The following is a 22,717-nucleotide window of genomic DNA, read 5'->3' on the forward strand; positions in this document are numbered from 1 at the left end:
TCCTTTGACTAGTTAGAATCTAAGTGTTAGTCACTCAGTTGTGTCCGACTCTTTGCGACCCCCACAGACTGTAGCCCACCAGGCTCCTCTATCCATGGAATTCTGCAGGCAAGAATACTGGCGTGGGCTGCCATTTCCTTTTCCAGGGGATCTTCCTGACCCAGGGATCGAACCCGGGTCTCCTGCAGACTGATTCTTTACCATCTGAGACACCAGTTATGATCTAGGATGCTCCATAAACAGCACCAACCTACCTGGTGGCTGGTTCACACACCTTAGAGCACACCACTGGAGACCTTGAGCATCCTAAGAGTAGAGTTGTTTGTTTTGCACCCACGATGCTTAGCACTAGTGCATGTTAATTACAATAAACTGGAACATTACACAGTAGGTGAGTGGATGAGTATCCTGTTGTACATTTTCCCTTTGCCGGGATTTCTTGGGCAGTGTCTCCCCATACTCCCATTCCACCTGTGCTTCCGGGTCACTTCATGCTCCAGTCTGTCCCTGATCCTTTCAGCTCATAGTACCTGTTCCTTCCCCACATCCCTCTCTTCTGGTTCCTGCTATCCTCTGCTCTGCAGAGCTCTGTACGCACGTGTTTTTTCTGTTTGACTATGTGCGCATCCCCAAGGAGATCTGGGAGTGAGTCATCTAGCCCACTTCCTGATGGCCAACATTTAACACTGGCTTTGCAGTGATTTATGGGGTGTGCCATGTGTTCTCAGTATACAGCAGTGAGCAAAACAGAGAAAGTTCCATTCTCTTGGAGTTCACACTCTAGTAGTGCTCAACAGTCAGTTCATTCATTGACAATCATTGATCGGGTATCTGCTGTCTGCCAGTCTTTGTGCCAGTTGCTGGAATACAAATGTGAATAAAAATGGTCTTTGTCCTCAAGGAGTTCTCGGTGCAGTAGGAAGACAGACACGTAAGTAAATCATTATGGTATAGTCAATTAAGTGGGCTTCCCTGATGGCTCAGTGGTAAAGAATCCACCTGCAATGCAGGAGACACGGGAGACGTGGGTTTGATCCCTGGGTTAGGAAGATCCCCCGGAGGAGGAAACAGCAAATCCACTCCAGTGTTCTTGCCTGAAAAATCCCACGGATAGAGGAGCCTGGTGAGCTATAGTCCAAAGGGTCACAAAGATCGGACTGAGCGACTAAGCACAAACTAAGTACTGTGCACTATTTCTCAACAGGGACACTATTAGCTTTGTACGTGGGAGAATTCTTTGTTCTGCAGGACCTTCCCCTGTGTTGTGAAGTGTTACCTGTGCTGCACTAGTAATGTCCCTCAGCTCATGCAACCATCACCAGCTCTGCACGTTTCCAGATGCCCCTAGGGGGTGATATCTTCCTAGCTTATGTTGAGAACCACTGTCAGAAGAGGCCTTTGTTTCCACTTAGGTGACAAAAAAAGGGAGGGAATGATCAACTCTGCCTGGGGAGTAGGGCTGTGACCGGGGATGGGGAGGAGTATCTTGAGGAATGCCGCCCTGAGGAAGGCATCAGGCAAAGATGTGGAGGGGAGGTGCTCAGGTGACAAAATGGGACATTTCAGGACCTCCAAGTTGTTAGCTGTGGCTAAAGAAAAAGGTGTAGGCACGAGGGGAATGTTCAGTGAACAATCAGAGAAAAATCTGGGCTCCGTGGCAGAAGCTTTCCAGCAGGCTTAGAACAGATGCTGGGAGAAAGGAGGAACTCTTGGAAGGTTTGAACAGGACAGGGACATAGTAAGATGGGGGAGACTCTTCCCAAAGTTGAAGGGGAGGGCTCATAAGGGGTTGAACGGATATTGGTCATGAGGACTAGTGATGAGGTTTGTTGAGGATGGAAACAACTATAACCCCAGGTTACAATAGGACTTGAGGATATAACTTTCCTGGAAGTACAGACTCCCCGGGGGTAAAAAAAATACCTTAAAATCTTGATGGGCTCTGCATTGTACATATTTAGCTTAATCCATAGAATTGTCACCCATCTTATCCATTCTTGGAAGCCCCTGTGCTGGGCTTAAGGAAACAGGCACATCCTAGTAGTTGGCACACTCAAGTTTCCAGAAAATTTGAATGTCTGGGTGAGCGATGGGAGGTCTGCCTGGCTGTGTGTGCCTTTGGGAGGACAGCTAGGCCTGAAGAAAGCCAGCCTTCTGCAAGATGGTTACACTTAAGTGATGGTGATGCATAAGGTCCCTCTGTGACCCTTGCCCTGGATCCCAGTCATGCAGCTCCAAGGGATAGTTTGTGCCCATCCTAGCCCTTCTCACTCTGTGTACTGTTTGGGTTTTGGAGGTGTCTCCATTCTCTGCTAGACCACAGATTCCTTGATTTTGCTGCCACTCCCCGCCACCTGCCAGAGCCTAGTCATGTTTCTGGGATCTCAGCAGATGGCAATTAATGAATGCACTCGTCCTCTTTTGCTAATTTCAGCCTTTCCTGAAGGCTCCGGTATCTGTTAAGATTGTACTAGGTCTTCCCACTAAACGCATTTCTTACAGCTGCATTTTCTTTTCTTTGTTTTCTAGTTACATGGCAATGACTTTTCTCCTGTTTTGGATGCGACATTTGTAATGGTGGCTCGTGATTCTGAAAATAAAGGGTAATTGCTGTTTTTTTTCCCTATTTCTTTCTTCTTTTTTCCTGTTCTTTGAAAAATATAAAATATGTATTTTTCAAATATCTGGAGATATCTGAAAACTGGAGAGAAAACTTTAATAAATTTCTAGATTTATTAATTAAATTTCTAGATTTATTCTAGATCAAATAAATTTCACTCAGTTTTGTCTGACTCTTTGCAACCCCATGGAGTGTAGCCTGCTAGGCTACTCTGTCCATGGGATTCTCCAGGCAAGAATACTGGAGTGGATTGCCATTCCCTTCTCCAGAGGATCTTCTGGACCCAGGGATTGAACATGGGGCTCCTGCATTGCAGTAAGAGTCTTTACCATCTGAGCTACAGGGAAGTCCTTAAATATATTTTTAAAATATCTGGAGATATGTGAAAACTGGAGAGAAGACTTTAATAAATTTCTAGATACCATCACCTAGACTTAAGAGTTTTTTTTTTTTTTGACTTAAGAGTTTTGATATTTTGCCATATTTGCTTTTTTTTAAAGGTATATTATTTTCTGTATCGTATTTTAAAGCAATTCCGGATGTAATGACATTTCACCTCTAAATACCTTAGCATAGGCATTGCTTTAAAAATGAGGATATTTTCTTAAATAACTACATTACCACTAGCACACCTAACAAATAATAGTAAGTACTTAATGTATTCTAATAGTTCATATTCACTTTTCCCCAATTATCTTTTTAATGATTTATTTAAATCAGGATCCAAACAAGGTCCACTTACTGCATTTGATTTTTATGTCTCTTAAGTCTGCTTTTTTTGTTTGCAACTTTATTGAGATATAATTCACGTACATGCAATTCATGGCTTTTAGTATATTCATAAAACTGTGCAGTCTCTTCAGCCTGTGTTAATCTGGAATGGTTGTGTGCACCCACCTGTCCTTTACCCCTTCTCATGAAGTGGGCAAAATCCCCGATGCATTGTTCTATACAGTGTCTCACTTTCTGGATTTGTCTCACTGCTTCTTCATGGTATTTTTTTTTTTAATTTGTTTCACTATCCCTCGTATTTTCTGTAAATTGAAGTTAGATCTAAAAGGTTAGTTAGATTTGAATTCAGTGTATTTGGTGAGAGCACTTCGTAGATGATGCTGTCTCTGTATTGTATCATGTCAGATTTTCCCACTCATAGTAAAGGTAGGATTAGTGTGTGGGTTCAAGTAGCAACAGACTGATCTTTCCATTATGCACTTCAGTTTATCCTCTTATTATCAACAATAATCTGCAGGCGTAGTACAGTACAAGATGTATCCCATGTACATCTTACAAATAGCTAGTTTCCCATCAGTCTTCCTTCAGTGCTTTTAATGTCCTTTGCTGATTAGCAGTTTAATCATTTTCATTAGAGGATATAAAATGATTCTCAAGTTCTGACATTCTTTCTGTATTTGTTAGCCAGAGATCTGTAAAGAAGACTTTTTCTTCCTTGGTTTGTCAAGGAAGATGAGGATCAATGTTTCATTCTTTGCTTTATTTACACATTTACTAGCTAGTGATGACAGTTTTTCTGCCTTTTTTTGCTTTTTAAGAAAGTATCACTGTGAGTTCATGGATTTTAATATAGTAAATATGTTTCAGTAAATTGCAGCCATTGTTCTTCCTGTTCCTTGGAATGAACATCTTTGGTCAGTGGGAACTCCTTTAAGCTGCCTCCTGTGATGAGCTATTTTTACATTTCCTAGTCTTTGATAACTTTCTGCTCTCTGGTACAATGAGATACCTTGAACTTATCCTCTACATTTCCTACCCCAGGCCTGGTATCAGCAATTTCTCCAAGGAGTCCTCAGATTCCTTTTAATGGGAAACTGGTAGTTAGACACCAAAATCTGGGCACCAGAACTATATGTTTTTATTAGTTTGTCATTGTTTCTAGGCTTTTTCAGTGGACAGAGCTTGAATGTGTGTTAAAAAGAAAACAAAAAACCTCATAAATTTATACTGTCATTTCCAAGTCAAGTTTAGCTATACATACTTTAAAGCTTTATGCCTTATCTTTTCTTTCTTACATTGAATTCTTGGTTCCTAATGCCAGTTATACCCAAGACATTCAAACTGGGAAAAACTATTTAATTATGTGTGTGGGAGTGGGGTAGGAGGGAACGTTACAGGGTTGCTATTGTACAGGATGGAGTCTGGAGGCCTATGAGAAGTTGATTTGTTTCAAAAATTTGAGTTAGGAGTCTTCAATGAGAAATCTCTTTTGCTGCATGGAAAACTGACTTGGAGACCCAAGTTAAGAGCAAAAAAATCCCTTGGTGACTCTTATCTGAGTGAAGTATCCACCTGTCTTCTCTATCTCCTCCAGCCACTTCCAGCTGACCTGCTGCTCCTAGTGGCTGACCTGGGGCTCCTTTTCCAGCACTGAAGGCATTACTTAAAGTTTCTCACCCAGCTGATGCATTCTAATTTTCCAAGCTGCTATTTCAGTACTTTTGTTTCCATTTTTGTTTCATCCAACCTTTGGATTCTACCATAGTGAAGGATTATCCCTTTTCTCCGTGTTTTAGTTTGAAAAATTTGATACCTACAGGAATGTAGAAAGAATAATGCAATGAGCACCCTTCACCTAAGCTCTCAAATTAAGATTTTACCACTTTTACCTTACTCTTGCCCTTTCTCAGTAAATACAAATATATACACTTTTCCTCATGTAATGGTTTCAAAGTAAGGTTGAGACTACTTTACCCATAAATAATTAAACATGTATCTCCTAAGAATAAGGTGATTCGCCTATATAACGTCAGCAACTTTATTATATCCAAGAAATTTAACAGTTATACAATTATTGTTTCTAATATTTGATCCATATTCAAACCATGCCAGTTGTCCCTAAAATATTCTTTATAACCTTTTCTCTTGAGTCAGGGTCTGATTAAGGACCATGTGTAGTATGCTGTTGGGGCTTCCCTGATGGTTCAGATGGTAAAGAATCTGTCTGCAATGTGGGAGACCTGGGTTTGATCCCTGGGTTGTAAAGATCCGCTGGAGGAGGATATGGCAACCCAAGCCAGTATTCGTGCCTGGAGAATCCCCATGGACAGAGAGGCCTGATGGGCTACAGTCCATGGGGTCACAAAGAGTCGGACACAACTGAGTGACTAAGCACACATTATATGTTATTATCATGTTTCTTTAAATAATTTCCCTTAAAACAATCCCACTCGCACTTTCTGTCTTTTAAGACGTTGACTTTTTAAACCTTTTACTGAAGTATAGTTGATGTACAATACTGTGTTAGTTTCAGGTATACAGCAAAGTGATTCAGTTATGTATCTCTCTCTCTATATATATAGATACACTTTTTCAGATTCTTTCCCCATATAATTATTATAAAATATTGACTATAATTCCTTGTATTATACAGTAGGTCCTTGCTGTTTATCTATTTTACATATAGTGATGTGTATATGTAAATCCCAAACTCCCAATTTATCTCCCCCCTTTCCCCTTTGGTATCCATAAGTTTGTGTTCTGTTTGTGATCTATTGGTCTTGCAAATAAGTTTATTTGTATCATTTTTTTTAGATTCCACATATAAGGGATATCATATGATACTTGTCTTTGGCTTATTTCACTTAGTATGATAATCTCTGGGTCTCTCCATGTTGCTTCAGATGGCATTATTTCATTCTTTTTTATGGCTAAATAATATTTCATTCTATTGTTTTCCTCTTTTTCTTTGTACATTGTCTTTATCCATTCCTCTGTTGATGGATACTTAGGTTGCTTCCATGTCTTGATTATTGTAAATAGTGCTGCAGTGAACATTGCGGTGAATGTATCTTTTGGGATTATGATTTTCTTTAGGTATATGCCCAGGAGTGGGATATGGTAGCTCTGTTTTTAGTTTTTTAAGGAACCTCCTCCATACTGTTTTCCATAGTGGTTGCACCAATTTACCTTCCTATCAACAGTGTAGGAGGGTTCCCTTTTCTCCACACCCTTTCCAGCATTTACTATTTGTAGACTTTTTGATGATGTCCATTCTGACCTGTGTGAGGTGATGACTTCATTGTAGTTTTGATTTGCATTTCTCTAATAATTAGCAATGTTGAGCATCTTTTCATGTGCCTTTTGGCCATCTGTGTGTCTTCTTTGGAGAAATGTTTATTTATATCTTCTGTCCATGTTTTGTTGGATTGTTTGTTTTGATATTGAACTGTATGAGCTGTTTGTATATTTTGGAGATTAATCCTTTGTCATTTGTATCATTTGCAAATATCTTCTCCCAGTATGTAGGTTGTCTTTTCATTTTGTTTATGGTTTCCTTTGTTGTGCGAAAGCTTTTAAATTTGATTCAGTTCAGTTCAGTTCAGTTGCTTAGTCGTGTCTGACTCCTTGTGACACCATGAACTGCAGCATGCCAGGCCTCCGTGTCCATCATCAACTCCCGGAGTTTACCCAAACTCATGTCCATCGAGTCGGTGATGCCATCTAACCATTTCATCCTCTGTCGTCCCCTTCTCCTCCTGCCTTCAATTTTTCCCAATATCAGGGTCTTTTCAAATGAGTCAGCTCTTCACATCAGGTGGCCATAATATTGGCGTTTCAGCTTCAACATTAGTCCTTCCAATGAACACCCAGGACTGGTTTCCTTTAGGTTGGACTGGTTGGATCTCCTTGCAGTCCAAGGGACTCTCAAGAATCTTCTTCAACACCACACTTGAAAAGCATCAATTCTTCGGCACTCAGCTTTCTTTATAGTCCAACTCTCACATCCATACATGACTACTGGAAAAACCATAGCCTCAACTAGATGGACGTTTGTTGACAAAGTAATGTCTCTGCTTTTTAATATGCTGTCTAGGTTGGTCATAACTTTCCTTCCAAGGAGTAAGTTTTTTAATTTCATGGCTGCAGTCACCATCTGCAGTGATTCTGGAGCCCCCCAAAATAAAGTCAGCCACTGTTTCCACTGTTTCCCCATCTATTTCCCATGAAGTGATGGGACCAGATGCCATGATCTTAGTTTTCTGAATGTTGAGCTTTAAGCCAACTTTTTCACTCTCCTCTTTCACTTTCATCAGGGGGCTCTTTAGTTCTTCTTCTCTTTCTGCCATAAGGGTGGTTAGGTCCCATTTGTTTCTTTTTTTGTTTGTTTTTATTTCCATTACTCTAGGAGACAGATCCAAAAAGATATTGCTGCTATTTATGTCAAAGAGTATCTTGCCTATATTTTCCTCTAGGAATTCTGTAGTACTTCGCCTTACATTTAGGTCTTTAATCCATTTTGAGTTTATTTTTATGTATGGTATTAGAGAATGTTCTCATTTCATTTTTTTACATGTAGCTGTCCAGTTTTCTCAGCACCACTTAATGAAGAGACTGTGTTTTCTCCATGGATGATATATTCTTGCCTCCTTTGTGGTAGATTAATTAACCATAAGTGTGTGGGTTTATTTCTGGGCTTTGTATACTGATCCATTGATCTATATGTCTGTTTTTGTGCCTGTACCATATGGTTTTGATTACTGTAGCTTTGTAGTATGGTCTGAAGTTGAGGAGCCTGATTCCTCCAGCTCCGTTTTTCTTTCTCAGAATTGCTATGGTTAGTCAGAGTCTTTTGTGTTTGCATACAAGTTTAAAATATTTTTGTTCTGATTCTGTGAAAAATTCCATGGTAATTTGATAGGGATTGAATTGAATATGTTGATTGCCTTGAAAAGATATTAACATTTTTGAAGAGTCCAGGCCAGTTGTCTTAGAGAATTTTTACAACCTGTTTTTGGCTATTTCCTCATAATTAGAGTCAGGTGAAACATTTTGACAAGTGGCCATATCCTTTTTTACAATATGAACTTTCTAGTGTGCAGATAAGTCTGTCCAGAAGGCTCCCCTGATTGTTCCAGAGCTCTTATGTGAAGCTGTCAGTAGCATTACCTAAAATGCAAATCTTCACTTTTTTTTTTTTTAGGTAACGGCATGTCTTAAATTTTTTTTCTTTTTTCTCTATAGGCCGGCCTTTGTAAATCCACTCATTCTTGAAAGCCCAGAGGAAGAAGAGCTCTTTCAACAGGGAGAATGTATATTAATTTGTTCATAATAAGATATAATTTAAAAAACATATTTACTCTGTTGCAGAGGAAATTAAGAGTATGTATGGACTCCACATACCAGTCAAGTGTCCAAAGAGTCCATTCTTTGAACAATTTTATTGATCATACAATATTAAGTAATTTGTTTTCTCACTTTTGATGAAATGCGAGTTGTCTCTTCATGAAATAACTGCTGGTTGGGGCTGTAGGTCAAGGTGATTATAAGTGATCTCACACTGAGTTGATATGATTTCTATCTGAAAGCAAAAAAATCACTGGAAGTTTTATGTAGCCTCAGCAGCCTTCTCTGGGATAAATGTACAATTTCCAGTGGGCTTTTCAAAATCTGGAAATACTGTGTTTATAGGGTCCTAGGCAGCCCTGGACAGGAACCTTGTGCTGTAGTGTGGCCCTTCTGATCATAGCTTTTATTGTCCCCTGTTGCAGTGAACAAGGGGAGAAGGGTCGCCTTTAGCTCCACGTCATTACTGAAAATGGCCCCCACTGCCGAGGAGAGGACAACCATACATGAGATGTTTCTTAACACGCTGGATCCAAAGTAAGTTAGGATGGTGAGATTCTGGGTTGGGAAAGTAGGCCTTTTCCAGAGCTACCCTTGCTCTTTTGGGTGGTGTTTGGAAATATTTTACCTTTCTGCAGTAGAACCATGGCATTGACAGGGTTTCCTCAATCTCCATTTGCACAGGACTATAAGTTTTCGAAGTCGAGTTTTGCCTGCTAATTCAGTGTGGATGGAGAATTCAAAACTCAAGAGCTTGGATATTTGCCACCCTCAGGTATTGGAACTTAGTGAAGAATCTTCTGAACAGGATAACTAGGACTCATGACACTCATCTAAGATTTGACCTGCTTTTCAAGACTGTCCTCTGTTCTATGGCATTGTTAATTCCTTATTCTGTAGATTTGGATAGTCACAAGCTTGTATTTATTAATATTTATCTTATGTCCTATAGGAGCGGAACATTTTCAATCGAATCTTTGGTGGTTTCCTTATGAGGAAAGCATATGAACTTGGATGGGCTACTGCTTGTAACTTTGGGTGAGTTAAATTTAAGGTAGTCTTAACTCCTGAGAAGCCGTTTATACTACCACACTCGGGGAAACATTTTGGACCAGTCTAAATGGGTTTGGTAATATATGGTGTTTTTAAATAAGTGCTACACTGGTTCCAGATGGGTTTGTTTTTTATTTAAAATTTTTTATTGGAATGTAATTGCTTTACAATGTTGCATTGATTTCTGCTGTACAATGACATGAATTAGCTATAAGTGTACATATATCCCCTCCCTCTTAAGCCTCCCACTCCACTCCCCTTCTCCCCATCTAGGTCATCACAAAGCACCAAGCTGAGCTCCTTGTGTTATAAGCAGTTTCTTACTAGCTGCTATTTTACATGTGGTAGTGTATATATATATATATCGGAGAAGGCAATGGCACCCCACTCCAGTACTCTTGCCTGGAAAATCCCATGGATGGAGAAGCCTGGTGGGCTGCAGTCCATGGGGTCGCGAAGAGTCGGACATGACTGAGCGTCTTCACTTTCACTTTTCACTTTCCTGCATTGGAGAAGGAAATGGCAACCCACTCTAGTGTTCTTGCCTGGAGAATCCCAGGGACGGGGGAGCCTGGTGGGCTGCCATCTATGGGGTCGCACAGAGTCGGACATGACTGAAGTGACTTAGCAGCAGCAGCAGCAGTATATATATGTCAGTGCTGCTCTTCCAATTCGTCCCACTCTCTCCTTCCCCTGATCTTCATTTTAGAAAGCTCTTGCTCTGATGCTGTCAGTCAGTACATTAAAGACCTGCTGAGAAAAAGGGGTGATGACACGCAGCAGGGAAAAGATGATTTTGGCACTGATCTGATCACAGTGACATCTCTTACCATTCCTTACTGGTGTGATTATTTCCTCCTCCTCTAGGTTTCTTCTTTGATCTTTTGAAGTTTGCTTTAGAGGATTATTAGGGGAAAACTAGAGATCATCTGAATTTTGCAGTTGACCCCAAGTATTATCTTTCCCTGATAGTGGTTCCCGACCATTTATAGTTGCTGTGGATGATATCATGTTTCAGAAACCTGTTGAGGTGGGATCATTGCTGTTTCTTTCTGCACAGGTAGGTGTGTGATGAGACAGGGAAATATACTCTTTTATTATTTGGGCTTAAAAGAGAGGCTTTTGTATTCTAAAGCCACCATTTGTCTTATGACTGCTTTCTTCCCTCTTCCTGATGCAACTGACTAACTATCATGTCCCTAATCACTTAGGTCTGCTTTACTCAGGGGAATTACATTCAAGTCAGAGTTCACAGTGAGGTGGCCTCTCTTCAGGATAAAGAGCATATGACCACCAATGTCTTTCATTTCACGTTCATGTCGGAAAAGGAAGTGCCCTTGGTTTTCCCCAGAACATATGGAGGTAAGTGACAATGACTGCTTGTCCCTAACAAGGGGAACTTTCAAAGATAGTTTTCTCCTTTTAGGTTGTTGTAAGAAGTACTCTGATGCCCATCTGCCCGAGTGCATGTCTTTAAGGGATTGTGCTTTTGAGATTGTGCAGCCCCGAAGGTCAGGGTGCCTCATGGCCCTCAGGTGGCCATTGCTGTTCTGCCTGCCTGGCCATTGTCTGAAGGGCTGGTGCCAGTGCAAGCAGCCACTGGTGGTTAGGACTGGTCCTGCCAAAGGGCTGGAGTTAAGGCCTACTCCCTGGGGTATGCGGCCCGTTCTCTGGCCCAGCATTGCATGCCTGGTGTCAAGTTTGCATTCCCATTGCTGTCCCAGTGTTCCCAGGTGGTCTTGTGTTTGTACAATAATTTTCTTAGGTTTCTCCAGGGCTCTTTCTCTCTTGTGTTCCAGAGTCCATGTTGTATTTAGATGGGCAGCGGCATTTCAAATCTATGAGTGCACCAGTGACCTTGAAAAGGAACTACGTGGTCGAGCCCTAGGAAGACTGCTCTTGTTGAAGCCCAGCACCCCGCAGTGACACAGATCCGGATGAAGGCCTGAGCGAGTGTATTGGTTTTAGTGTTTATTCTCATCTTCCATGGAGATGAAGGATATATTCAGCTTTTAGGATGGTCAGAAAAGAGGAATGAGAAATGGCTCGGTGGGGCAGAGGAAGAAAGAATTATTGAATAATAAATACTTTTAAGAATTTAAATTGTGAAGCTACCATGTTGTCTCCTGTCTGCTCAGGAAATGAGGGCAGAATGCCTTTTTATGTGGCTGGACACACAGTGTTTTTACACATATTGCAGCTGTCAGTTGACATGGTTTCCTGCCCAGGCATTTGGAGGGCATTTGTTAAACCTGACCTGTACTGCAGTTCCCCTATGTTGTTTAAATCCTATCTACCCTATGTGATTCCTTTGTAATTTTACCTCTTTATATTTCCCAGCTTTTGTTGTTAGCAGAGGACAGATGAAAAGTTGAAGTGAAGGGATTCAACAAAAGACACAGCATTTGTAAGAATCTGTGGGACACTTTAGATCGGAAACCATACCAAGAGGAGGAGTTCACAGATGGTCTAGATCAGGAGATGCAGGACCAAATGTTCCTTCTTCCACTGACCTGACAGGTCTTCAGTACACTCTGCTAGGGGCTAGGAATCTTATATCTGATGAAAAAATATGAACAGTAATGGTAATAGCAGCTGCTTATGCTTCTGGAGCTTGTCTGTGCTACATAGGCATTCTGCGAAGTGCGTGATGCGTATCAGCCCATTTGCTGCTTTCACTGACACCATGAGGTAGGCTGTGTAACCCGCTCATTGGGTTCGGGCACTCAAGAATCTGAAGCACAGAGAGGTTAATAACCTGCTTAGGCTCCTTCAGCTGGTCTATGGTGCTGCTGGGATTCATAACCAGGTAGTGTGGAGCAGGGTACTGCTTTCTGGGAATGTAGCAAGGGAGGTTATGCCTAGTATCACAGAGCCACCTGGAAACCCAAAGGGACGTATTCCCATGAGTCTGCGGCCAAGACCCAGTTTCTTCTTTGATTGAAGTTGATCAAGTACAGAAGAGAGAAAAACCAGGCTGCACAGAGGGGAAAAAGTCACCTCTGAAAAGATGTTCCCGGGAAAGAAACAGTGTGGGTTCTAGAATGGCTGTCACAAACTTGGCTCTCTGCTTCTGAATTGGCTGTAGTACTTTTTTTTTTTTTTTATTCTGTTAATGTAATGTTTATTGAAACCACAGTTACATGAATGAGTACTTCTGGCATAAATAGTCATGGGAACAAACAGCTGCTCTGGAGGTGGGCAGTTGGACTCATGGCACCCAGTGTGTGCCACATTGTAAGCTTGCTTGCATCTATCTTCCTTCCCCTGCCCCCGGCCCCCTGAGCTGTATTATCAATACTACCATCCTGAGTTTCACCTGGCCCTTCAGTACTGCATTTTGCAGATCTGTCTATAACCTGGTGGGGTCCCTGAGCTGCCTGGTGGGAAGAAGGGACAGCCCTGCGGAGTTGTCTGAATGTGTTAATAAGCAGAGTTCAGTTGAGAGACCCACTGCATGTTGATATATAGCTTGTACATTATGCATTTAACTGCTTATTGCTGTACATGGAAGCTTTTGTAAGAAGTTTTCTTCCTGTTGTGGGAAATGTTGCAGTTAATATCCTAAAGCTAAAACATTTAATTCTTAAGTTGTTTTCTTTGGAAAATTGTTGATAAGTGATCTGTATGTCAAAATAGTATGCGCAAGACTTTGAATATGTATTTCAAGTAATTCTCTAACAGTTGAACACATTCATTTAACTTATTAGCAATTTTCCTGAATTTGACTGAATTTTAACTTTTATTTTTTTTAAATATTTTTTTTTGATGGGGACCATTTTTAAAGTCTTTATTCAATTTGTTACAATACTGCTTCTATTGTTTTTTATGTTTTGGTTTTTTGGCTACTTGACATGTGGGAATCTTAGCTCCCCAACTAGGGTTCAGACCCGCACCCCTGCTTTGGAAGGTGAAGTTTCAACCACTAGACCACCAGGGAAGTCCCTATTCTTTAGTTTTAAAAACATCTTTGCCATTTCAATAGGTGAAAAATGACATTTGTTAATTGCTTTCTTTGAATTCTACTCAGATTGAACTTTTAAGTATCGTTTTTTTTTTTTTTTTTCAGTTAAATAACTTGAGTAATTTTGGATATCAGATTTTAAGTCAAATTATGTTGTCTGCCAGTAACAGTTTTAATATTATAAGAGCTAGAGATTTTAATACAGGACTTTGAGAAGATGAGATGAAGCAAACTCTGAAGGATACACAGTAGGTTCTTGGTGTTCAGTGTTTTGTCCCTCTTCTGTGAGGATAAGCGGACTTTCAGCCAGTACCAGTCCTGCTGCTGGTCTAGCGCAGAACTTGCTGAAATGGGTGGGACATAGTTTTATATTGACTAGTCCATGTGCCCCATTTTACATCAGGCATTATTACCATGTTCTTACTTTTTGCTCAGGTAGTTCTTCACTGGGAAGTCTTCAAGGATGATGTCTTTATTGTTAGTTTTCTTAAAAGAGTTCACTTCACATTACTGTGCTCTGCACTGTGTTGTGTGTGTCCACAGGAGGCTGTGGCTCCATTTCTCGTGGTAACCAGAGTGTTCTACGTGGCTATGTGTTCCCTTTGCTACCTGCATTCTCTGTATCTTCTGCTCTTTCTCCTCTCTGGGAATAGAGTCAGTAACTTGATTCCTGAAGAACTGAAGGTTGCCCTCCAGCCCCACCCCAGGAAATTCACCATTTTATTTTTCATTTCTATGAGTTTGGGCAGAGAAAAAGACTTGTCATCTTTCAAAAGACACATTTGATTCTGTGGCATGGCTGGGCTCATCTGAGAGGTTCTATTGCTCTTTGCGGTGTTGGCTGGCATCACTCAGGCAGCTGTGTTCAATTAGGAGCTCTTCTGGGGCTAGAACAGCTGGCCCATCAGCTGGGGCTGCTGGAATGGGTCGGGGGCCAGCCAGGCCTCTCTGAACAGGCTAGTTCAATTTCTTATATGCTGTCTTATGGGCTCCATGAGCAACCAGCCAGATTCCTAGCTCCTAACTGTGTCATCATCTGCCTCTCAAAGTCATTTCTGTGAAGAGTGATCATGGTGTCATGGAAGTTCCCAAAGGTGAGCACTGGAAAGAAGCTATCAGTTGAATGATTGAGAGGTCGCTGGTAAGAAAAAAAATGGTTTCAAAAAGCAATGGTGTCTAGGGCTGGGTGGAATGAGGCTGAGTAATTCCAAGCATGCAACTCTCTTTTCTGGGTGAAGTCCTTGAACTCTGATGAGATGCTCTTTGATAAACATTTTATGTGTTTATATTATAAACAGTTTAGTACAATTGAGATTTTATAAAATTTCCTATAAATATTTTATTTACAAGAAACATTGGGAGGCACTTGCATCAGATAGCCCTCCTCTGGTAGTTTATGATGCGTATTAACTTAAATAAGACTTTGAAAAGTAGGGCCATTAGAACAGCTCTTTAACTTTTTAAACCAGCTTTTGTGAAACTTGTTTGATTAAGGACTTTGTTGTCATTGTTAATACCTATGAATAAATGGAACATATTAGACTATTGAGAGTCCCATGAACTGCAAGGAAATCCAACCAGTCCATTCTAAAGGAGATCAGTCCTGGGTGTTCTTTGGAAGGAATGATGCTAAAGCTGAAACTCCAGTACTTTGGCCACCTCATGCGAAGAGTTGACTCATTGGAAAAGACTCTGATGCTGGGAGGTATTGGGGGCAGGAGGAAGAGGGGACGACAGAGGATGAGATGGCTGGATGGCATCACCGACTCGATGGACTTGAGTTTGAGTGAACTCCGGGAGTTGGTGATGGACAGGGAGGCCTGGCGTGCTGCAATTCATGGGGTCACAAAGAGATGGACACGACTAAACTGAACTGAACAGAAGATAAGGTGTTTTAATAGCTTTTACAAAGCCATGATTATACTCTGTATTTTGTAACCTGAAAAGGCGTATGTATATTGTCCAAGGGGGAAAATATGCCCTTTTTTGCTATGGAGAATCAAGTATTATGTTTCTTAACAAATTTATTTATTTTTATAATTTTTTTTTAACACCAAATACATTTCGTATTGGGATATAGCCAATTAACAGTGTTTTGGTACTTGCAGGTGAACAGCAGAGGGACTCAGCCATACATATACATGTATCTTAAAAACAAATTTAGAGCAGCATTTTAGATCTGACTGACTTTTTATCACTTTCCAGTGTTGGCAGTCTTGCTTTTTTTTTTATGTTTACTTATTTAGTCTATTTTGATTTTTGGCCTTGCCACATGACTAGCAGGATCTTAGTTCCCTAACCAGGGATCGAATCCATGCCCTTGGCAATGAAAACGGGGAGTCCTAACCACTGGACCCACAGGGAATTCCCAGTCTTGGTTATAAGTTTTTTATCTTGAAAGTGAAAGTCAGTCATGTCTGACTCTTTGTGACCCCATGGACTATACAGTCCATGGAATTCTCTAGGCCAGAATACTGGAGTGGGTAGCCTTTCCCTTCTCCAGGGGATCTTCCCAACCCAGGGATTGAACCCAGGTCTCCCTTATTGCAGGTGGATTCTTCACTAGCTGAGCAGAAGTGTAATTTCTTGCTGTCACTGCTGATATTTTATAAAACATTAACACATAACAGTGCATTTAACTTAAAATTCTGAGTAGCTCAGCTGGTAAACAACCATGGTTTGATTCCTGGGTTGGGAAGATCTTTTGGAGAAGGGATAGGCTACCCACTCCAGTATTCTTGGACTTCCCTGGTGGCTCAGACAGTGAAGAACCCATCTGCAGTGTGAGAAACCTGGGTTCTGTCCCTGGGTTGGGAAGATCCTGTTTAGGAGGGCATGACCACCCACTCCAGTATTCTTGCCTGAAGAATCCCCATGGACAGAGGAGCCTGGCCGGCTACTGTCCATGGGGTCACAAAGAGTGAGACACTACTGAGCGACTAAGCATGCATACACACAATCTTCTAGCATTATGCCCCATTTACAAATGTGAAGAGGAAGGCAGAAGGATATACAATAGGAAGCTGGTGAAGGTTAGTTTATAAGGTATTTGTGTCCATTCTGATAGAATACAAGTTTGTGTTATTCAATTTCTGTACAAGAGCTTCAGGCTCAAATTCAGTGATGTATGCTTTAATGTGAAAACATTTGGAAATAATTGCCAGTTGTCTAGGGGCCTCTGCAGTGGCTGAGCAGAGAGGGCAATGGCACCCCACTCCAGTACTCTTGCCTGGAATATCCCATGGATGGAGGAGCCTGGTGGGCTGCAGTCCATGGGGTCGCTAAGATTCAGATACGACTGAGTGTCTTCACTTTCACTTTTCACTTTCATGCATTGGAGAAGGAAATGGAAAGCCACTCCACTGTTCTTGCCTGGAGAATCCCAGGGACAGGGGAGCCTGGTGGGCTGCCGTCTATGGGGTCGCACAGAGTCGGACACAACTGAAGTGACTTAGCAGCAGCAGCAGCAGAAGTGGCTGAGTGGTGAAGAAGCTGCCTGCTAAGCTGGAGACATGGGTTTGATCCCTGGGGCAGGAACATCCCTTGGAGGAGGAACTAACAACCCACTCCAGTGTTCTTGCCTGGGAAATCCCATAGAGGAGCCTGGTGGGCTACAGTCCATGGGGTCACAAAGAGTCGGACACGACTAAGCATACATGCACGGATTCTTTATTTGGCTACATAGAATCCCATAGCAACTTGTATTAACATATTAATACCTGTAATATATAATACTAATGTGCAGTGTGGCAAAATATCAGTCACAAGATGTAATCATCATAAAATTTTTATATATGGCTAATACATATTGGATTCTTAGCACTGTGCTAATGGCATCAAAATGTATTTTCTCACTTAATCCTTACAATCAGCTTTTGAGGTCAACACCATTATTACCCACTTTTTCAGATGAGGAAAGCGAGACAGAGGAAACTAACTTGCCACAGCTTATCTTGTAACTGTATAGAGGTAGGAATAGGTGCTGTAGACCCACACTATGTCTAGAAGCTTTACCACATAACATTTTCTCAGCTAGTGTGATAAGAGTTAACTTGTGATTTATATATATGTAAATATGCATTGGAATATAATTGGGTCTCAACCATAAGAGATGAGGATGGTTGACTTATTTGGGACATTTACAAGAAGTATTTATTTTTGGCTGTGCTGGGTCTTCATTGCCGAGCAGGCTTTTCTCTAGTTGCAGCGAGCCGAGGCTACTCTCTAGTTGGAGTGCACAGGCTTCTCATTGTGGTAACTTCTCTTGTTGAGGAGAATGGGCTCTAGGATGCGTGGGCTGCAGTAGTGGTGGTTCCTGATCTCTAGAGTACAGGCTGAGTCGTGGTGCACGGAATTAGTTGCTTTGTGGCATGTGAGATCTTGGATCAGTGATAGGACCCATGTCTTCTGCATTGGCAGGTGGATTCTTTATAACTGAGCCCCCGGGCATTTAACTTGCTCTTAGAGACAAACTTTTGGTACAGTTGTGATTCACTCTCTAAAGTGACTTGTGAATGTTTTCTCTCCCTCCCTTGGCAACAAATAATGAACTATTTTAAAATAGATAATAGTAAAGAGAGATTAGGGATTTGGCAAGTTGAAAAACGGATTTAAGGACCCTTGAAGAGTCACTGCCTCTAGATAAAACTGTTTTATCATGGGATTATTTTGCTCTAAGGGGATCAATCTGAGGTGGATTTGGCGTCCTTTGGTCCAGTGGGGGGTTTCAGGCAGGCAGTGTGATGTGGGAGGAGGGTTGCTGGCCCAAATGTCCATACCTATGCATTCTTGCCTGTGTCTGCAAACCAGCCTGTTCAGAGGATAGGTTTGGGGGGTGGTTCATCTTTTTGGGTTCTGTTTCCTTCTCCATAAATGGAGAGGCAGTTTTTCATCCACAGTTTCCTGATTTAGGCCTATTTTTCTCCACTTGATTTGGCTGTTTGGTTAGTGAAAAATTTTAATACCTGTGTTGCACATAATGTAAAAAATCAAGTTCCATTTAAGATGTGTAAGCTAAAAAAAATGGAGCTTCAGAATAAACCAAGACCTTCTCAAAACCATTCAGTAAGCCACAGGCATTGATAAAGTAATACCTCAGAGAAAGGATTATAGTAAATGAAAGAAAGGGTAGGAAATTTTTTTCCTGTGTCACGAAAATTATGTACCTTTAATAGAGGGAATAGTATGACTAAAACAAATGAACAAAACCATAATGGAAGGAAAATTACATATGACAAAGTATTGATATGCCAGGCATTTATTGTATCCTGATTTTATTTGTATATACACACATATTTCAGTTCAGTTCAGTCACTCAGTTGTGTCCAACTCTTTGTGACCCCATGGACTGCAGCACACCAGGCTTCCCTGTCCATCACCAACTCCTGGAACTTGCTCAAACTCATGTCCTTCGAGTCGGTGATGCCATCCAGCCATCTTATCCTGTCGTCCCCTTCTCCTCCTGCCTTCAATCTTTCCCAACATCAGAGTCTTTTCCAATGAGTCAGTTCTTCACATCAGGTGGCCAAAGTATTGGAGTTTCAGCTTCAGCATCAGTCCTTCCAATGAAAATCCAGGACTGATTTCCTTTAGGATTGACTGGTTTGGTCTATATTATATATATATGCATTTGTTAGAAAAAAGTGACCCATTAATAGGTCATGTAATTCAGTGGGTTGTAGCCAATGTTACAAAAATAAAAGACTGCGTCACACATAGTAACAGTTCATATGAAACTTGCTATATACGTGCATGGTGCACACACACACACGGTTGTGCTAGGTCATGGTGTAAAATGTACTTCTAACTGGGTCATGGTCATTGATGGGAGGGATACTCAGTACAGATTAAGATGCTTCCTTGAGTTGTACTTAGTTTTGAATTGGTCTGAATTTTAAGGTTTTTTTTTTTTTTTTCCTTTTTTTTTCTTGTGTGCACTAGTCACTTAGTCATGTCCGACTGTTTGCGACCCCATGGACTGCAGCCTACCAGGCTCCTCCGTCCATGGGATTTTCCAGGCAAGAGTACTGGAGTGGGGTGCCATTCCGTTCTCCAGGGGATCTTCCTGACCCAGGGATCAAACCTCGGTCTGTCTCGTGCATTGGAGGCGGATTCTTTACTGTCTGAGCCACAGGGATACTGTTTTCCTTAGACTGGTTAAAAAACAAAAATCAAGGACTTCCCTGGTGGTCCAGTGGCTCAGACTTCACACTTCCAGTGTAGGGGGTGCTTTGATCCCTGTTAGGAAACGATCCCACATGCTGTGCTGCCCGGCCAAGTAAAAGAAAAAAGCCTTCCGAAAATCGAAAATCATTTGGGTCAGTTGTTGCTCTGAATAGTTTATCCTGAAAGGGGGTGGGGTGGGGGGCTTGGGCGGAAACTTCAGGACTAGGGGCTTTTGGTGTGCTGGGCGCCATCTCGTGGCCTTTGGGTTACAGTGCAACATAACTCCCTTTGATAGAGAACTTGCGAATTGTTTTTCTGTTGTCCTGGCTGCGCTGTACAAATGGCCAGAGCTTTAAAGTTAAACCCAAGTCTGAAGATTCAGTTCTTACCTTCGTTTATCCTTGGCCACACACTCGACCTGTAACTCTAGCCAGTCATGAGAGAGGATGATCATGAGACCAGTCAGTGCTTAGTCTCCCAAGGTTGGGTCACATGTACTGCCTTTTTAAGTAAGGACAGTATACTTGCAGTGGATTCCGCTTTCAGTGGAGGAAGAGGAAATGGGCTTACACTTCCCCTCCTCTGTGATGCCTTCTCTCATCCCTGTCTTCCCTTGTTGTTCATGCTGGCCTTGGAGCCAACACAAGTGTCAGCATTTTTAGCATTTATTCTTTTTCACTGATATATTCACTTTTTTTTTACATGCTTATTTGGGAAACGGCTTCTTGAGGGAAGGAATTGTGCCATATCTTTTTATTCATATTACGTAGCAAAGTACCTCGCACGTATGCAGGTCATAAATAATTTCTATGTGAATGGATGCATGATTTAGGTGAATTTGGATATTTGACTTGGCTTTTTAACTTGTTAATTAAAAAAATTATAAGCTTAAGCCTCAGTATGGTGAATCTTTAAAAAAGTTTTTTAAGGAATTTACCTAAGTGTACAATATTATGCACAGATTGTGTTATTATGTTAACAGTGGAACTCTTAAAAGTTGCTTTGCAGCATTTTAAAGACAATATTCAAAAGCAAGGTTAGAAAATGTCTGATCTTTCTATAAAAGTCGGGTACAGTATGTAACTGCAGGAAACCCACTGCCCCTTTGTAAGTTGTGGAACCCAAAATGTATGGAAATATTTGATGTTTTCAGCAAAAGAAAATATGGTCCAAATTAAATTTTCCAGAGATATGTTAAACAAAAAGTTTCTTTGCTATCTTGGACTAAATACATAGTAGTACACTATACTACGATAAACATTTTATTTCCTTTTAAAGGCTAAAAAATTTAATGATTTTATAGAAGTGTATATATATGTATGCATATGTGTATGCATATGTATGTATACACACAAACATATTAGTATTTATACAGCCCCACCACGACTGGCATGGAGACCTTTACGGAGCTATTTGCATGCAGTATGTGTTTCTTCACATTCACGTTAATACCTCTATTCAGAGATATTTTAGTGACATAATTCATAGGTAACAAAATACAAGAATGCATTCCATAACATCACATGGGGAGGGTAAGGTACAAAAATATTAATAAAAGTGGTTAATATATTTAAGAACAAAATATAGAACCTGGAAGTCTACTGACAGATGCAAAGTTTTACTATGTTGGATTAGATGTATCCTTGGATATGGAAGAAATGATGGGAATGAGGAATGATTGCTTGCATGAGCTTCTGGGGACTAAAATTCCTCAAAGGGCAGGCCACCATGAGCACTTCAGAGGTCAGAACACTGGCTAGGCTCAATTGGGGAATAGCCAACAGATCAGAGATTTGAGGGAGAAGCAGGGAATTACAGATGTTATTCATAAATATATATATATATATATATGTTGTTCATATATGTGGTGTATGAAATAAGTGCAAGTGTTAGTTGCTCAGTTGTGTCTGACTCTTTTGAGACCTCCACGGACTGTAGCCTGCAGGTTCCTTGGTCCGTGGAATCCTCCAGGCAAGAATACTGGAGTGGGTAGCCATTCCCTTCTGCAGGGGATCTTCCCAACCCAGGGATCAAACCTGGGTCTCCCACAGTGCGGGTGGATTCTTGACCACTGTGCCACCTGGGAAGCTTTTTGACGTATGTGCTTGCATGTGTGCTAAGTTGCTTCAGTCGTGTCTGACTCTGTGACTCCATAGACTGTGACCCACCAGGTTCCTCGGTCCGTGGGATTCTATAGGCAATACTAGGGTGGGTTGCTATGCCCTTTTCCAGGGGATCTTTCTGACTCAGGGATTGAACCTGCATCTCCTACATTGGCAGGTGGGTTCTTTACCACTAGTGCAACCTGGGAAGCCCATATGGTGTATGTATGTGTGTGTGTGTGTGTATACACACACATACACAGAAAAGACTTGGCCTAGTGTTTCATAGAAACTTTGGGCTACCTCTTGACCTATTATTTTGGATAATCTTCTACTGTCATGGCATAGTCTATCCTCCTGCTGCATAGGTAGCTAAACTATTACTGGTCTCCTTTCCTTAATCTGTTGGCAACTGTCCTTAGAGAATTGTTTCTCAACCTTGCTACTACTGACATCTTGGACCAGATAATGTCCTGTGCATTGTAGGATGTGTAGCAGCATCCTTGAATCTACCCACTAGATGCCAGTAGCACTCTCATAGTTGACAACCAAATACATCTCCAGACATCAATCTGTGCTCTGGGAAGATGGTGCCTAGTTGAGAACCACTGGCTGTAGATTATGAAGTTGCATGTTTGGGAATAGGTCTTCTGTGCTTCCCTTATTATAACAGTAAATTGTCCACCCAAGAGAAATGATGGATTGCCCTGCCTTTTCCATCTCTACACAAACCGC

The 22,717-nt window shown here is 41.2% G+C and overlaps 1 protein-coding gene across 1 annotated transcript in view; it reads left to right on the plus strand.

Moving 5' to 3' along the window:
• The window catches only part of ACOT9 (acyl-CoA thioesterase 9), a 29,305-nt gene extending 17,451 nt beyond the window's left edge, over positions 1–11,854 (plus strand). The window contains exons 8-15 of the mRNA XM_019956190.2: positions 2,530–2,603; positions 8,597–8,664; positions 9,124–9,235; positions 9,383–9,473; positions 9,651–9,736; positions 10,724–10,811; positions 10,963–11,113; positions 11,551–11,854. Of these exons, the coding sequence (XP_019811749.1) occupies positions 2,530–2,603; positions 8,597–8,664; positions 9,124–9,235; positions 9,383–9,473; positions 9,651–9,736; positions 10,724–10,811; positions 10,963–11,113; positions 11,551–11,639 (759 nt within the window). The 3' untranslated portion in view covers positions 11,640–11,854. The remainder of the gene's footprint in view (positions 1–2,529; positions 2,604–8,596; positions 8,665–9,123; positions 9,236–9,382; positions 9,474–9,650; positions 9,737–10,723; positions 10,812–10,962; positions 11,114–11,550) is intronic.
• Positions 11,855–22,717: the final 10,863 nt, after the last annotated feature.

Source organism: Bos indicus, chromosome X (assembly GCF_029378745.1).
Source record: "Bos indicus isolate NIAB-ARS_2022 breed Sahiwal x Tharparkar chromosome X, NIAB-ARS_B.indTharparkar_mat_pri_1.0, whole genome shotgun sequence".
NCBI classification, from domain to species: domain Eukaryota; kingdom Metazoa; phylum Chordata; class Mammalia; order Artiodactyla; family Bovidae; genus Bos; species Bos indicus.